This window comes from Mobula birostris, chromosome 26 (genome assembly GCF_030028105.1).
Source record: "Mobula birostris isolate sMobBir1 chromosome 26, sMobBir1.hap1, whole genome shotgun sequence".
In the NCBI taxonomy this organism is placed as follows: domain Eukaryota; kingdom Metazoa; phylum Chordata; class Chondrichthyes; order Myliobatiformes; family Myliobatidae; genus Mobula; species Mobula birostris.
In genome coordinates, this window is record NC_092395.1 from 23,692,099 (window position 1) to 23,710,349 (window position 18,251).

Here is an 18,251-nt window from a genome sequence, read left to right on the forward strand (position 1 = left end):
TCTACTTGTTATGCTAGGGCAGCCATTTTATTGCAGTGGAAATGCTTACTACTCAATTCATTGCCTGTGTCCTTTCAGGTTCATTTTCTATCACTTTTATCCATAATTTACAAATAAAGGATACCATATTAATGTGTATCACAAAAGAAATTGATTTTTCTTAGATTCAAATAGAACATTTAACAATCTAAGTGATTTGGATAATGTGGAAGTTTAAATAACTGATTACTTGTTCGATCATAATTGACCCTTGAGGCTACATTGCATGCAAATCATGACTTGGTTTAAGCTCTGATCAAAAGTGAAAGGGTCAAAGCCACAAGGAGTTGATTCTGACTGACTTAGAAACTGATTACGGGCTCAGGATAGAGGATATGGGAAAAGGAATTCAATTGCCTATTATAGTATCTGTCCAGACAACTTCCTCCTTGTCCTAAGAAATTGGTCTTTGTTGAGCAATGGTTTTGGGGCCAAAGAAAATGTTGATGTGGGTAGTTGAGAGTATCTTGATAACATGGTAAATGTCTATCTTGAATTTGTCATTTTTTTTGTGTGTGTTGAAAAGAGATTGCTGGGCAAGTTCCCACATTTTCAAGTTGATGCTGGTGTTGTAGTTGTGCTGGATCACCTGAGCAGGACATTTTGGCCTTTTGCTCTATCCAGTGCTCTCTACTATTTCCTGTTGGATGTAGAATGAATCAAATTGGTTGAAGACTGGCTTTTATGGACAGCAATTGAATTAGAGTTGAGTTAGTCAAGAACGGGAAATGCTAGAGATACTCAGCAGGACATGCAGTATCTGGAGAGAAAAATGTTCAACATTTCAATTCAGTGACGATCTAACAGGATTTTTTTTTAGAATCTCATTTGTGCAATAGAGACAAGCCCTTCAGCCTAATTTGTACTTGCTGACCAATTGAATTCCTGGGCTTCTAGCATCTGCTTTACATTTGTTTTAAGTCACAGATACTACATCTTCACTGAACATCCCCACTCATTACTGCTCCTGGATGCTTGCTCCAAAAATGGCCGCACCTGTTCAGATTTAGTGAACTACAGGCTCAGTAACTCCATTTGCTGTAATAAACTTCTGGAAACACTCAGGAGGTTGGGTAGCATCTGTGGAGAGAAAAACAATATTTGAGCTTGATCACCTTGTATCAAAATTGGGGGGGGGGAATAAAAATCAAACATGTTTTAACATAAGAGATTCTCCAGATGCTGGAAATCCCGAGTAACACACACACAAAATTCAGTAGGGGCTCAGCAGGTCAGGCAGCATCCTTGGAGCTGGTGTTTCGGGCCAAGTCCCTTCACCAGCACTGGAAAGGAAGGTGGAAGAAGCCAGAAATGATTCTGAAGCCAGGACAATGCTGCCTGCCCCTGCTGAGTTCCTCCAGCATTTTGTGTGTGTCAAACACGTTTCATAGTGTGAAGAAATGTGTGGGGTGGAAAGCACAAGAGGATGGTCTGTGAGAGGGCAATGATGTAGTGGTGTCAGCCGAAAGATAAACAACAAAGGATATAGTGCAGGTGTATAAATAAGAAACGTCATCTAAAAGAGATGGAAGTAGGGGTCGGGCCACGAAGGGTTACGGGGAGAAGGCAGGAAAATAGGGTTGAAAGGCAAACTGGATCAGCCATGATGAAATGGCTGAGCAGGCTCGATGGGCCAAATAGCCTAATTCTGCTCCTATATCTTATGGTTTAAACTGAAAATGTGAGATACATGAGTAGAGTGGCCCATTCTCTGAAATTATTGAATTTATTGTTGAGGCTGAAAGGTTATAATGCATCAATTTCTTAAGTTCAGATGCTTTAATCGGAGCTTTGGGTGATTTAGCATTTGCGGTATTCTGTATTTGGTCTACTGATCGCAAAGGGTTTCAGAATGGCTAGAGAAACTAAGAGATGGAGTTTCTTTATTTCAATAGTGCAAAAGTTTCAGCCTTTTTGCTTGCCCACGCGCAACTCGCCCACGTCCTCCACCATTCCGTGAAACTGCCGCAGGGTCGGGCGCCTGCGCGGCTTTGATCGCGACCCAGGACCGTGTTCAAGATCTCGGGGCTGTTTTCAGGCTCCCCACGCAGCGTGTCTGCGGTCACTGGCTTCCATGAATGGAGTGTTCCTCCCGCTGCCTTCATCCCTACCGATCAAACACATGCATAAGATCGCCAATACTTTATATCAATTGAGAAATGCTCGGATCTTGACCTTTCAATGTAACAATTATTGTAAATGCGGGAGAAAACGGAAATGAGAAGATACGGCAAAGGCTATATATTGGAGTCACGTGGATCGCTTTCCCATTGTGGGAGGGTCTTAGTGCCATCCGAACGTGATCAGACCGCTAAGAAAGAGTCATTCTGTTGTTCCCGTTCTTTCAAAAAAACGTGACCAGCCTGTCAAAACTAGATTGTCGCTTGCTCTTGCGATGCGCCCGTGCACTGCAGGAACAGACTGAATAAGGCGCTGGAGCAGGTCGGAATCACAGACAGAAACTGACCCAGGAGCAGGTGAAATTGGCAAGAAACCGCAGTGGGAGACGAGCAGTCTCAAAACTCCGCTGAAATCTCTGCTGCTGAAAACCCGAAGCGATACTTCTGTCATTAATGAATATTTAATACAGCGGGGATCTCTCGGCCCTGGTGAAACAGACCAGTATGGGCTTTCGGATCGTCAGATACAAAGACAGCGAGAACAGGACTTGATGCACGTAACAAGTAACTGCAAACCGCAACATTTCCGGGAAAAAAATAGGAGAGAATAAGGAATATTCATATTGTGTGAAGGCGACTGGGAATTGGACGTATTACTTCAATTTCAACCAAGTATCTCCTGCTGACAGTGAAGGTCTTGTTTCCTCCGTTTCTGGAATTAATAACTGAGTTTTTAATTGATTACTAAATGCAGGCTGGGGGTCGAGAGCAGGCGATCAGAATGGTAGAGCCGATGCCTAGTTATGGCGAGATGCTGTTTAAAAGCTTTTCTTGTATGAACACTGCGGTAGCGGAGTGCAAGGACTGCGGGTTCGAGCTCTCCAAGCGGACCCTGTTGGAAAACGCCTCCATCACGACTACCGAGGGGCTCCTGTTCCTCGTCTGTGCAGTGGGATGGACCCTCCTACGCAAGGCTGCCTCGCGTTATCTTTTCCAGGTCAGTGAGCGGGTGGGTGTTTGTGCTTCTGACGTTAAGGTGTCAAGACGATATGTGCGCTCATTTAGATACAAGATGGTTTATATTTGTTCTGAGCTGCAGTAGAAACTAGTGGAAACAGCGGGCTCGGAGGTTGATGTTCATTCTGGCCACATCAGACTGCACTACCCTTCTCTCAAAGGGTGCCCCAACGGGTCACCTTGTTGTTTAGTGAGAAATAAAATTAACGATTCCAGTCGATGACATTTCTTCAGCTGGTGATCTGAAACGTTAAGTTTATTTCTCCCCACAGAGACACTGCTTATCCTGCCGAGTATTTACAACGCGTTCTGTTTAATTTCAGTGTGCAGCATCTTTTCATTTGTATTGCAAATACGGACAATGAGTTTAATCAATTTACCCTGGCTTTAGTAGCACGAGAACAAGAAAGGGAGATCTCTGGGTGTAGGTAATACATTGAAGTATTTGTGGTTAAGTGCGTAATTTGACGAGTATAATAAGCCAGTGCTTTATCAGGCCAGTTTTGATGGCCCAGTTATGATCGATGGAATGCTTGTCAAGGCGGCTATTGAACATTTTTATCCTGATTGAGCCTACTGTGCTAAAGTTCCCCTCATAGCCTCTCAGTTCTTAGTTAATAAATATAAGCTGCCCTTATGTGCCTTTATTTTAAAAATTGACATACAAGTCCAAGTCCTGACGAAGGGTCTCGGCCCGAAACGTCGACTGTACCTCTTCCTAGAGATGCTGCCTGGCCTGCTGCGTTCACCAGCAACTTTGATGTGTGTTACAAGTATCAAGTTGGGATTGTTTCTACCTCTCCTTCATAATGCAGCCCAGCCCTGAGATTGATGATTTGCAACTTTTATAAGACCATAAGACTTCAAAGTTCAAAGCAAATTTATTATCAAAGTACATGTATTTCACCATATACAACTTCTAAGATTCACTATAAATACAAAGAAACACCATAGAATCAATGAAAGACTGCACACAACAAGACAAACAACTAATGTACAAAAGACAATACCAAAGTGGAAAAAATAAATTAGTGACCTTGACTCTGCCACTATAGGAAACATCCTCTCCATGACCAGTCTATATAGGCTTTTCAATATCCAATAGGTTTCAATGTGATCTCTTCCCTCGCCCTCACCTCCATTCTAAACGCTGGTGGGTGCAGGTCCAGAACCATCAGACACTTCTCATATACCAGAATGATCCCAGGAATGATGTATCTTCAATGTCAGCTCATCCTTTCTTAGATAGGGGGCCCAAAACTGCTTGCAATACTCCAAATGTGGTCTGTCCAGCACCTTAAAGTCTCAGTGTTACATCTATGTTTTTATATTCTAGTCCTCTTGAAATATGTAAATGTTGTATTTGCCTTCCTTACCGCTGACACAGCCTGCACGTTAACCTTAAGGGAAACCTGCACTAAGACTCCCAATTCCCTTTTGTGCCTCTGATTTTTTGAATGTGCTCTCCATTTAGAAAATAGTCTAAGCCTGTATTCCTTCTACCAAAGTGTATGACCAAACATTTCTCAATACTGTCTTCCATCTGCCATGTATTTGCTCATTCTCGTCATCTGTTGAGGACCTCTGCTTCCTCAACACCAGCTGCACGCTGATCTTATTATCATCTGCAAACTTGACCACAACACCATCAATTCTGTCATCCAGACCATTAACATATAATGTGAGAAGTGGAGGGCCCAGTGCCAACCTCTCTAGTCAGCAGCAGTCAACCTGAAAAGTCCATCTTTAGCCCCTCTCTTTGCCTTCTGCTAGTTGTCACTAGTTGGTTATTGGTGCACTGACAATCTACTGTGCCCCATACTAGAAGACTATCGACCATTAATTCAAATCCCACCATGGCAGATAGGGAATTGCAGTTAAGTAATTAAATAGTAAAGAATTTTACATAAAAATGCCAGCCTCACTGTAATTAAATGCAAATCTATTGGATTGTTCTTAACTCAAATCTGGTTTATTAATGGCCTTTGGGGAAGGAAATCTTTTTCTATCTAGCTGCTGTCTATAAAGAGGTTGCATGTTCTCCCACAACATGTGTGGTTTTCCTCTCGGTGCTCTGGTTTCCTCCCACACCCCAAAAAAGACATGCATCTGAGTAGTTTAATTATGTGCAACACACATCAAAGATGCTGGTGAACGCAGCAGGCCAGGCAGCATCTCTAGGAAGAGGTACAGTTGACGTTTCAGGCCGAGACCCTTCGTCAGGACTAATTGAAGGAAGAGTTAGTAAGAGATTTGAAAGTTGGAGGGGGAGATCCAAAATGATAGGAGAAGACAGGAGGGGGAGGGATGGAGCCAAGAGCTGGACAGGTGATTGGCAAAGGGGATATGAGAGGGTCATGAGACAGGAGGTCTGGGAAGAAAGACGGGGGTGGGGTGGGAACCCAGAGGATGGGCAAGGGGTATATTCAGAGGGAGAAAAAGGAGAGTGAGAGAAAGAATGTGTGTATAAAAATAAATAACAGATGAGGTACGAGGGGGAGGTGGGGCATTAGCGGAAGTTAGAGAAGTCGATGTTCATGCCATCAGGTTGGAGGCTACCCAGACGGAAAATAAGGTGTTGTTCCTCCAACCTGAGTGTGGCTTCATCTTTACAGTAGAGGAGGCTGTGGATAGACATGTCAGAATGGGATGTGGAATTAAAATTATGTGTTTAATTATATGGGTGTAATTGGGTTGCACGGGCTAGAAGGGCCTGTTACTGTGCTGTATCTCGATATTTTTAAAGTAAAAAAAGTGCAGCTTCAAGCCCACTAAATGCAGATTCCTCTAAGCTGTCTCCTCACTTGAGGGCAAGCAGGGGTGGACAATAATTACTGACGTTGCTCCTAGTGTCCCTATCCCATAAAGAGATGCATTCTCTTAAAAGATGCTATGGCTCCCAATTTATGGGAAGTGGTCCAGATTTTCTGGGATCTTGCTGTGCAACTTTGCACGACTGTGGTGATACAGCAGAGGTAGCCTGGTAGAGGACATTGTCTGACAGGTGTCAAATGTGAGTCTTGTCCTCATCAGGGATCAACTTTAATTGACATGTACATTTAAAAGTATTAGGAATTTGCTATGGTGTGTTGGTCAGGGCGTGACATACAACCAAAAAAAATTGTACGTAAATTAAAACAAGCTAATAAGGTTTGAGGTTAAAGGATGGATATTGAATAATGTGCATAAATAAATACCAGCAAGCATTTACAATGTAAACAGCAATATTTAAAAAGTGGTTTAAAGTGTTTACAGTGCAGTAATAGGGTTAATAGATGATGGGATGGGGGAGGCTTACCAGAACGGTTGATCAGACCTTCTGGGAGAAGAAACTTTTAAGATGACGTGAAGCTTTTGTTTGAACAGCCCTGTTGCGCTTTTCAGAAGGGAGATTTTAGAAAATGCAGTTCACAGGGTGGGTAGTGTCCACACTTGGTATACTTTAGTGAAAATGTCGACACTGGCTGCAAGTCTTGGACAGCACGGTAGTGTTGTTGTTAGCATGATGCTTTATGGTATCAGCAACGCGGGTTCAATTTCCCCTGCTGCTGTAAGGAGTTTGTACGTTCTCCCCTTGACCATGTGGGTTTCCTCCAGGTGCTCCTGTTTCCTCCCACAGTCCAATAACTTGCCTGTAGTGGGTTAATTGGTCATTGTAACTTCTCCTGTGATTGGGCTAGGATTAAACTGGGGGATTGCTGGGTGGTGCAGCTTGAAGGGCCTATGCCACACTGTAGCTCAATAAATAAATTTTTAAAAGTCTGACACCTGACTGGTGAGCTTCTGCTATTTACTGCTGCTGAGATACTGAGGTTTGGTTAGAGAGTTTGAGAAGAAAAGTGTTAAAACAATGATAAGTGTTAAAAATGTAAAATTAAGTGTTAAAGCACATGAAGTGGCTGTTGATTAAAATCCATAAATATACCATGATAAAACTTGCCGTTCAGTGCACAGTATTGACACTCCAGAACCATGGATGTCCAGACTTCGTATTTAGGTCAGAACGTCCTGTGGTTATGAAAGGCTCCATATGAATATAACTTGTTTTACACTTTCACCACCTGCTCTATGCTGAAAAAAAAACCCAAATTATATGTATGACTATCCATCAATGTCAAATCTTCCTTCTCTTATAAATGAAAGTTGGCTTTGCCAAACTAATAAATGGGCTTGGCTGGGTACGAAAGAATTTCCAGCCACTCAGTTCAGTTTCTTCCGTCACAATCCCGGTCCCACTGGTGAGCCCAGGGGTGGAAATAGTGGGCAGATGTGTCACACATCTGCCCTCTGGTGCAAGGCTGAATTTCATGCTGGAGTGTGCAGGTGTGAGAGGCAAGGACTGCTGGCTAACAGTCAACATGTTCCTGGGGACTGTTTTCAACAAAATTTCCTTAAATAGCTTAAAGGTCACTGACCTGAAACATTAATGCCTTTTCTCCCACTTGGCATTAATGCCACTTGACCTATCGAGTGTTTCAAATATTTTTTTCATCTATCATATATATGAGCAGGTACACAAATTGGGTGTGATATATATGTGTGTGTGTGTGTATGTGTGTGTATGTATATATATATTATATATACACACACACATATGTACATACACACATATATACATACACGTGTGTGTGTGTGGGTATGTGTGTGTACATATATATGTATCTTATAATGTCAAGCACTAAACCAAGATGAAGGAAATATGAATTCCAGAGCTCCACAGAAATATAGTGATAGTTAAGACATTAACAAGGCTGTAGCCTATTACTACATTGCAGTGTATAACTGGTACAATAAAACATTAAATTATTATTTGACAAAGTATTGCACGGTTGCACTCACTAATTATCGTAAAATATAATTATCAAGCAAGTAAAGAAAAAGACGGTAATCATGTATTTTACCAATTTAAAAGTAATTACCTACTTACCAAATGCCACCAATCAGATGTTTCACAATAATTTCCACAAAGAGACAGACGTAATATGTGTTCAGGGCTCTGAAGCAACTCTTATCCTGGTGTCATCTGCTGATTTGTGGTACCACAGCCATGATGTGACATAGGGCTCAGGAATCCATGGAACTAGAGGAGGTCCATGTAGTTTAACAAACATAAGTCCTGATATAAGATTTATGAACATTCTTGAGCGTGTTGTTGTTATCAAGTTCATGTGATTGAATCCTCTGTCACACTCAGCAGTACTAATAGGAATAACTTGTGAACTTGTGAATGGGTGTAAATCTTGGGACGCAAAGAACAGGAATTCTGCAGATGCTGGAAATTCAAGCAACACACTTCAAAGTTGCTGGTGAACGCAGCAGGCCAGGCAGCATCTCTAGGAAGAGGTACATCTCTAGGAAGAGGTACAGTCGACGTTTCAGGCCGAGACCCTTCGTCAGGACTAACTGAAGGAAGAGTGAGTAAGGGATTTGAAAGTTGTACAACGTGTATCAACGTGTATCTACAAGTTGTATCAAAATTTGAAGTACAATTATTATCAAAGTGTGTATACTATATACAACCATAAGATTTGTCTCCTTACAGGCAGGTACAAAACAAAGAAACCCATTTAAAAAGGCTGTCAAACACCCAGATACTAAACAAAAATAACAAATTGTGCAAATAATTAAGTAAGCAAATAACATTCAGAACTGAAGTTCATGAAAGTGAGTCCATAGCCATCAACCAAGTCAACATTGCAGCCAGTCCAGGAACCTGTTAGTCGCAGGACATAGCGTCAGTTCAGCCCAGAGATGAGTGCACCTCGCTGAGCAGCGAGCTGAACACCAGCCCACCCCCGAACCCCTGACCTTTTCAATCGGCCCAGAGCGTAAATGGGCTAAACATCAGGTTATTCCTTGCTCTCTGAACTGGGCCCTGCTGCTTCTTCGGCCCGGACCCCATCGCCTGATTCAGCCCATATCCAGACATCCCACCTCTCCCGGAAGATCCCGGAGTCTCCCGCATATCGATAGTGGCTCCCTGATGCCCAGAAATTATATACAATATCCCGGAAATAGATTTTTTGGAGAGGGAGAGCGAGCATCCTGATTGGTCTCTCTTCGTGCTAAGAGTGGTCCCCAACCACCGGGCCGTGAGGAAGCAATATGATTTGGCGATATGAAACGATATGAGTCATTTGCACCTTGCCTCATTCCCTGTTACGCGCTGTTGAACTTGAACGCACGCAAAATCATTACGCGCGCGACATCCATGTCAGCGCGGGAAGAAGACCAGCTCCTCGAGCTTGTAAATGACGACGGGCTGAAAAGTTTGTTTGACATAACATCTCTGCCGGCATTCTGGATCAAAGTCAAGGCTAAATGTCCTGAGATAGCCATGAAAGCACTGAAAACGTTACTTCCATTTCCAACATCATATCGCTGCGAAGCGGAGTTTTCTGCAATGAATGCAACGAAAACTAAATTGCGGAATAGACTGGATATACGGAACCCCCTTCGAGTATCGCTGTCTCCCATCACCCCTCGATAGGACCGTCTTGTTGCAGGAAAACAAACCCAGGGCTCCCACTGATTCAGCGATATTAGTGTGTTGCAATGATTTTATATGTTCATACGGGGAAAATATGCGCTGTGTGTTTAATATCCAAACGTTACTTAAAATGTTATGATGCTATTGACTTATCACCTATATTCGGGTCGTGATTAACACCCCTCCCGCCGGTCGGCCGGTCCGCAAGAATATTGTCAATTTTAAACCGGTCTGCGGTGCAAAAAATGTTGGGGACCCCTGCTAAGTAGACCTATCAGTTTTCTCTGTGGGCGGGCTTTACAGTCGACCTCAAAAATAATGACAGTGTTGCTCGCTGCACTTTGCAACAGTGACTTTTCTATTGCCCATGGTGGGTTAAAATGTAAAAGACATGTTGAGGTGAGTTTAACAGGTGTCATTCGTTCATTAGCATAGCTAACGTTATTTAAACTAGCTGGCTGGCTGCCAAGGAGCTACGCTATTGATGTCCTACGTGATGAGGCCAAACTCCCTGTAGACTTGCTTAAAGTTGTAATAGAATAAACATAATATTATATATTATAAGCATATATTTTAATGTCATATTTGCTGCATATACCCAACTTGGTTTACAGATTAGACAAAATCACTAAACAAAGTATTACATACACCCACTATAAAGCAAACTTGGGTATAGTGAGATCAAAAGTGGATAGTCATAGTCATAGTTATACTTTATTGATCCCAGGGGAAATTGGTTTTCATTACAGTTGCACCATAAATAATAAATAGTAATAGAACCATAAATAGTTAAATAGTAATACGTAAGTTATGCCAGTAAATTATGAAATAAGTCCAGGACCAGCCTATCGGCTCAGGGTGTCTCACCCTCCAAGGAAGGAGTTGTAAAGTTTGATGGCCACAGGCAGGAATGACTTCCTATGATGCTCTGTGCTGCATCTCGGTGGAATGAGTCTCTGGCTGAATGTACTCCTGTACCCACCCAGTACATTATGTAGTGGATGGGAGACATTGACCAAGATGGCATGCAACTTAGACAGCATCCTCTTTTCAGACACCACCTTGAGAGAGTCCAGTTCCATCCTCACAACATCACTGGCCTTACGAATGAGTTTGTTGATTCTGTTGGTGTCTGCTACCCTCAGCCTGCTGCCCCAGCACAAAACAGCAAACATGATCGCACTGGCCACCACAGACTCGTAGAACATCCTCAGCATCGTCCGGCAGATGTTAAAGGACCTCAGTCTCCTCAGGAAATAGAGACGGCTCTGACCCTTCTTGTAGACAGCCTCAGTGTTCTTTGACCAGTCCAGTTTATTGTCAATTCGTATCCCCAGGTATTTGTAATCCTCCACCATGTTCACACTGACCCCCTTGATGGAAACAGGGGTCACCGGTACTGTAGCTCTCCTCAGGTCTACCACCAGCTCCTTAGTCTTTTTCACATTAAGCTGCAGATAATTCTGCTCACACCATGTGACAAAGTTTTCTACCGTAGCCCTGTACTCAGCCTCATCTCCCTTGCTGATGCATCCAACTATGGCAGAGTCATCAGAAAACTTCTGAAGATGACAAGAGTCTGTGCAGTAGTTGAAGTCCGAAGTGTAAATGGTGAAGAGAAAGGGAGACAAGACAGTCCCCTGTGGAGCCCCAGTGCTTGAAGGTCGGGGGGGGGTGTGGATTGATATGGTGTTGCGGGGGGGGGGGTGCTACCTCCCTGAAATGGTGGTGATACCTCCCTGAAATGAGTTTTTGCAGGGTGAGATGTCTGCGTATCCAACCTTTCTAATCTGGCCCGGTGCTTAAATCGGTCAATCAGCGGCTTGCTCCCACTCCAGGGCCCAGGCCCCACTGCCTCAACTCTGCCTCACCTCGCTTCTGCTGCTTTGAATCGGCTCCAAGTTCGCCAAACGTTGGCGTGTTCCTGGCTCTCAGGCCTGAGTCCTGCTGCCTTGATTTGGACCAAGTTCTAATCACTCTGAAGATCAAATAAACTGCAGGTGCCAGGAATCTGAAATAAAAACAAAATGCGGGAAGTACTGTGTTGTAATGTTCTCTGTTCTATGTTTGCATGGAGACTTTCTCTCAAGTATCCAGGTTGGAAACCTATCGAATGTTGAAACGCCTCGATAGGGAGGATGTTTCATGTGGTGGGCCAGAGCACACAGCCTCAGAATAGAGGGACATCCATTTAGGATGGCGATGAGGAGGAATTTCTTTAGCCTGAGAGTGGTGAATCTGTGGAATTCTTCGCCACAGGTGGCTGTGGAGTCCAGGTCACTGGATATTTAAGGCAGAGTTTGATAGATTCTTGATGAGTCAGGTCATGAAGGGTTATGGGGAGAAGGCAGGAGACTGGAGTTGAGAGGGAAATGGACCAGCTATGATCAAATGGCAGAGCAGACTCGATGGGCCAAATGGCCTAATTCTGCTCCTGTTTCTTATGAATACTCGGCAGGTCAGGCAGCATCTTCAGGAAGAGAAACAGAATTAACGGCTCAAGATGAAGGCCCTTTGTCAGAACTAGGAAGCTTGTTGAGTTGCAGGAAGGCTGGATTTTTCTTATAGGGTGTAACTGGGGTGACTGGGGGGGATAAATTGTAAATAAAGTTATCTATTCAGTGACTGAATAGGAACAGTTAGAGAGTGAGAACAGGGACAAAAGAATGTAGGAGTTGCAAAATTCAGAGTAGGATGTGGTTATATTAGTACAGATCAGGGGCATACCCTATCCCCATTGTCCAGGCAGCTTAAAATTCATTTGTCTCCTTTCCAAGTTTTGCCAAAGAATCTTTGACTTGGAAATATTACGTCCGCTGCTTCTTGCACAAATATGGTGTCACCTGCCAAGTAGTTTGGTCATCTTTCTGCTTTTATTCCCCTTCCATTAAGAGCACCAGAATGCATATTAAGGACAAACAAGATGAAGAAGAGGCCTGATCATGACGTTTGAAAGAGTGAGATACTCAAAGCTGATCATTATCTGGAACTTGCAGTAGGCCATGAGGCCCAAGTGTTTTACATCAACCTTCTCTTACTCTTTGACTGATCCTATCTACATCGATAGAGACGAGTACAAGACAGGACAGGCCATTCGGCCCACAATGTTGTGCTGAACCAGCCAAAAAGCAAATCAAAAACACCTAAACTCGAATTCCTCCTACCTACCCAATGTCCATATCCCCCCCCCCACCTTCCTTACGTGCATGTGCCTATCCAAACGGCTCTTACAAGCCTCTCACATCAAAGTTGCTGGTGAACGCAGCAGGCCAGGCAGCATCTGTAGGAAGAGGTACAGTTGACGTTTCAGGCCGAGACCCTTCGTCAGGACTAACTGAAGGAAGAGCTAGTAAGAGATTTGGAAGTGGGAGGGGGAGGGGGAGATCCAAAATGATAGGAGAAGACAGGAGGGGGAGGGATGGAGCCAAGAGCTGGACAGGTGATTGGCAAAAGGGGATACAAGAGGATCATGGGACAGGAGGTCCGGGAAGAAAGACAAGGGGGGGGGACCCAGAGGATGGGCAAGGGGTATATTCAGAGGGACAGAGGGAGAAAAAGGAGAGTGAGAGAAAGAATGTGTGCATAAAAATAAGTAACAGATGGGGTACGAGGGGGAGGTGGGGTATTAACGGAAGTTAGAGAAGTGGATGTTCATGCCATCAGGTTGGAGGCTACCCAGATGGAATATAAGGTGTCGTTCCTCCAACCTGAGTGTGGCTTCATCCTTAAAGTAGAGGAGGCCGTGGATAGACATGTCAGAATGGGAATGGGATGTGGAATTAAAATGTGTGGCCACTGGGAGATCCTGCTTTCTCTGGCAGACAGAGCGTAGATGTTCAGCAAAGTGGTCTTCCAGTCTGCGTCGGGTCTCGCCAATATATAAAAGGCCACATCGGGAGCACCGGACGCAGTATATCACCCCAGTCGACTCACAGGTGAAGTGTTGCCTCACCTGGAAGGACTGTTTGGGACCCTGAATGGTGGTAAGGGAGGAAGTGTAAGGGCATGTGTAGCACTTGTTCCGCTTACAAGGATAAGTGCCAGGAGGGAGATCAGTGGGGAGGGATGGGGGGGACGAATGGACAAGGGAGTTGCATAGGGGGTGATCCCTGCGGAATGCAGAGAGCGGGGGGGAGGGAAAGATGTGCTTAGTGGTGGGATCCCTTTGGAGGTGGCGGAAGTTACGGAGAATAATATGTTGGACCCGGAGGCTGGTGGGGTGGTAGGTGAGGACCAGGGGAACCCTATTCCTAGTGGGGTGGCGGGAGGATGGAGTGAGAGCAGATGTACGTGAAATGGGGGAGATGCGTTTAAGAGCAGAGTTGATAGTGGAGGAAGGGAAGCCCCTTTCTTTAAAAAAGGACATCTCCCTCGTCCTAGAATGAAAAGCCTCATCCTGAGAGCAGATGCGGCGGAGTCGGAGGAATTGCGAGAAGGGGATGGCGTTTTACAAGCCTCTAATGTATTTGCCTCTACCACCATACCAAGCTGCATGTTCCAGGCATCCATGACTCTGAGTAAAAAAAAAAACTTGCCCCTCACATCGCCCTTGAACCTTCCCACTCTCACCTTCAATGTATGCCCTCTGGTATTAGACATCACCACCTGACCTTTTTTCCCTCATCTTTACTGACGTTAATACAGTTTGTTGGTTCCAGGCTGATTCATTGTTGGAACATATAATTAGAAGATGTAAATTACAGATCATCATAAAAGAACCAAGGCTGTGGTCTTTTTTTAACCTAGAGGGCTTTGAAGAAAAAAAGTTGATTTTAAAACATGAAATGGAGAAACACTTTGGGGAAGAAAAGAATAGTAAAGATGAAAAGCAGTTTGAAATAACAAGTTCAGACAAGAATGGACAGACACAATTTTCTTTGTAGTTCTTTTTGATGTATTGAAATTAGCCGTTAGCTGCACACTGTGGTTGCAATACGTGTGAACTTGCAAGTGCAGTGTAGTTCGTTACCAAGGTTACTTCTGCAGCATGACTGTCCCTTGTAACAGCCCCCACTGAAGGATGAGCGCCAGTGTTTTCAGAATACCATCAGTTTTCTTTTGTGACATCACACTGTTCTAATTTGTACCTGTGTTTGGTAGCTCCAGTTTGCTCTCACTTGATCAACAAGATAGATTTTTCCACTGGATAAAACCTTGGCGGTGATGTGACAGTGAAGATCATGAGAGAGCTGCTTACCCCACTTCAGCGACCACAGGAAATCAATTGCAGCCTGAGCAGCATCACTGTCATATTGAAAATGAATAGAAAGACTTGCAATTTTGCAGCCTTTCTTGTAATTTCTGCATGTCCCATTGTCTTTAGGTTCAATGAAACACCCCTAGGTCATTCTTGGAAATAGAAGAAATGTGTAACTAAATAAATGCACAGAAAGCTCCCACAAACGTCAAAATGCTAAAGACAAAAGAGAGACTGTTTTCCTGGTGGTCTTTGAATAATCCCATAGGAATGTTTTTCATTAATCTGAGGAAATCCTGATTAAGATGGCACCTTCAACAGTAAAGCACTCCTCAGTACTGTCTGCATGTGTCCCTGAAGCGGGACAATTTCCTGACTCCAAAACTACATTCATAAAAATAAATTTTGAAATTTGATACTCAGGGCAGTGTTAATATTGTTTCCACTCCTATGAGTCCATGTTGGAGTTGTGGTATCACTAAAGAAGTTGTTTTTGCCAGGATTAAGGAGCAAAGGTAAAAACCTTGTGGGGGTGCTGATCGCGAACTTCCAGTTGCTCAAAATCCCATTTATAAATTGAAAACTCTGCTGGTGCTCAGCCTGCTGAAGGGTCTCAGCCCAAAACGTCGACTGTACTCTTCTCCATAGATGCCGCCTGGCCTGCTGAGTTCCTCCAGCATCTGCAGATTTTCTTGTTAGCAATTGGTTAAGTTTAGTGACCTTTCTTGTTTATAATGAAGACCAGATCAATTGTTCTATTCTCCTTTTAAAAATGGTTTCTGTCTCTCCAGGCAATGAGCTCCTTTCACGTCGAGACTTTGTGATGCTGTTTGATAATGTAAGGGATACCCCCAGGAGAAAGAATGAAGAATATTCTGATCTGGTCATGGGTGTTTTTCTGAAAATATATAAAATAGATGTGTCATGTGGGATATTAGAAGAATATACAGTAGTGATTTATATGCAAAATTGAGCCTAGAGATACTGGACTGAAGAAAGAAATGCCAGATACACCATTATACATCAGAATGCATGTCACACTGTCAAAGATCTTTCCAAAGATGAGCTGTGCTATTATCAGCAATTAGTCTCCACCCAGGGCTGGCTGGTGCATAGTGGCATCAGCGCCAGACTTCAGAGCGAAGGATCCCGAGTTCGAACCCAGCCGGCTCCCCTGGCATGCTTTCCATCGGTGCTAGCAACTCGACCTCGTAAAAAAGAAATTGCCTGCTACAGAAATATCAACAGCAAAAAGTTGATGGCCTATGCGCTCTCGTGAGTTTAAAAGGCAATTTCCTTTCCTTTTAATCTCCACCCAGCATCACTGATACAGATTCCCTGCTAATTTCAATCATTTTTGCTAATCAGATCTTGTGTGTACAGACATCCCACCTCTCCCGGAAGATCCGGGACTCTCCCGCATATCGATAGTGGCTCCCTGACGCCCGGAAATAATGTACAATATCCCGGAAATAGATTTTTTTGAGAGGGAGAGGGAGAGCGAGCATCCTGATTGGTCCCTCTTCGTGCTAAGAGTGGTCCCCAACCACCGGGCCGTGAGGAAACAGTATGATTTGGCGATATGAGTCAGCTGCACCTTTCCGCATTCCCTGTCACGCACTGTTGAACTTGAACGCACGCGAGGTCATTTCCCGCGGGTCATCCATGTCAGCGCGGGGAAAAAGATCAACTTCTCGAGCTTGTAAATGACGATGGGCTGAAAAGTATGTTTGACATAACATCTCTGCCGACATTCTGGATCAAAGTCAAGGCTGAATATCCTGAGATAGCCACGAAAGCACTGAAAACATCGCTTCCATTTCCAACATCATATCGCTGCGAAGCGGAGTTTTCTGCAATGAATGCAACGAAAACTAAATTGCGGAATAGACTGGATATAAGGAACCCCCTTCGAGTATCACTGTCTCCCATCACCCCTCGATGGCACCGTCTTGTTGCAGGAAAACAAGCCCAGTGCTCCCACTGATTCAGCGATATTAGTGTGTTGCAATGATTTTATATGTTCATACGAGAAAAATATGCGCTGTGTGTTTAATATCCAAATGTCACTTAAAATGTTATGATGCTATTGACTTATCACCTATATTCGGGTCGTGATTAACACCCCCCCGGTTGGCCAGTCCACAAGAATGTTGTCAACATTAAACCGGACTACGGTGCAAAAAACGTTGGGGAACCTGCTAAGTAGACCTATCAGTTTTCTCTGCGGGCGGGCTTTACAGTCGACCTCAAAAATAATGACAGTATTGCTCGTTTGCAACAGTGACATTTCTATTGCCCATGGTGGGTTAAAATGTAAAAGACATGTTGAGGTGAGTTTAACAAGTGTCGTTACAGCATAGCTAACGTTATTTAAACCAGCTGGCTAGCTGCTAAGGAGCTACTCTATTGATGTCCTACGTGATGAGGCCAAACTCCCTGTAGACTTGCTTAAAGTTGTAATAGAATAAACATGATAATATAATATAAGTACATATTTTAATGTCACATTTGCTGCATATACCCAACTTGGTTTACAGATTAGACAAAGTCACTAAACAAAGTATTACATACACCCTTGGAGGTCGACGGTGGGGGTGATACCTCGCTGAAATAAGTTTTTGCAGGGCGGGACGTCTCTGTGTAGATTGGCCACTGCATTTCTTGGATTATTTTAATGGCTTTAAAACGCTTGGAGAAATCACAAATGTCTCAATATAAATAATATCATCTTAGAGTTTAGTCTACTCTTAAAACTACCAGGCTGTTGGTTGGAAGATTGGTCGGAAGAGATGTACTATGATAACGTTATAGGGTGGAGAATTCCAAAGAGTTACAGCCCTCTAAGAATTCCTCCTGACCTTTGTCCCCAATGGCCAATACTCTGAGGCTGTGTTGTTGCCTCTAGGTTTTTTTTAGATTATGAAAACACTCAGTCGTCTTTTATTGTCATTTAGAAATGCATACATACATTAAGAAATGATACAGTGTTTCTCCAAAATGATATCCGGAGAGGTTTTTCAGCTCAAGACCACAGTCTCTCTACATCAACCGTGTAATTCATGTCATAACCTTGTACACTCAGTGACACCTGTACAAATATATAAATCAGCCAGTCATGTGGCAACAACTCAATGCATAAAAGCATGCCGACATGGTCAAGAGGTTCAGTTGTTGTTCAGACCAAACATCAGAATGGGGAAGAACTGTGATCTAATTGACTTTGACTATGGAAAACTGTATCTCGGAAACTGTTGATCTCCTAGTATTTTCATGCACAACAGTCTCTAGAGTTTACAGAAAATTGGGGGGGGGGGGGGGAACAGAATAACACCCAGAGAGTGGCAGTTCTCTGGGGAGAAATGCCTTGTTCATGAGGGAGATCAGA

General features: G+C 43.6%; 1 protein-coding gene across 1 annotated transcript in view; it reads left to right on the plus strand.

The window, feature by feature from the left end:
• Positions 1-2,302: 2,302 nt before the first annotated feature.
• cers1 (ceramide synthase 1) overlaps positions 2,303-18,251 on the plus strand; it is a 53,038-nt gene continuing 37,089 nt past the window's right edge. The window contains exon 1 of the mRNA XM_072244303.1: positions 2,303-3,156. Within this exon, the coding sequence (XP_072100404.1) occupies positions 2,908-3,156 (249 nt within the window). The 5' untranslated portion in view covers positions 2,303-2,907. The remainder of the gene's footprint in view (positions 3,157-18,251) is intronic.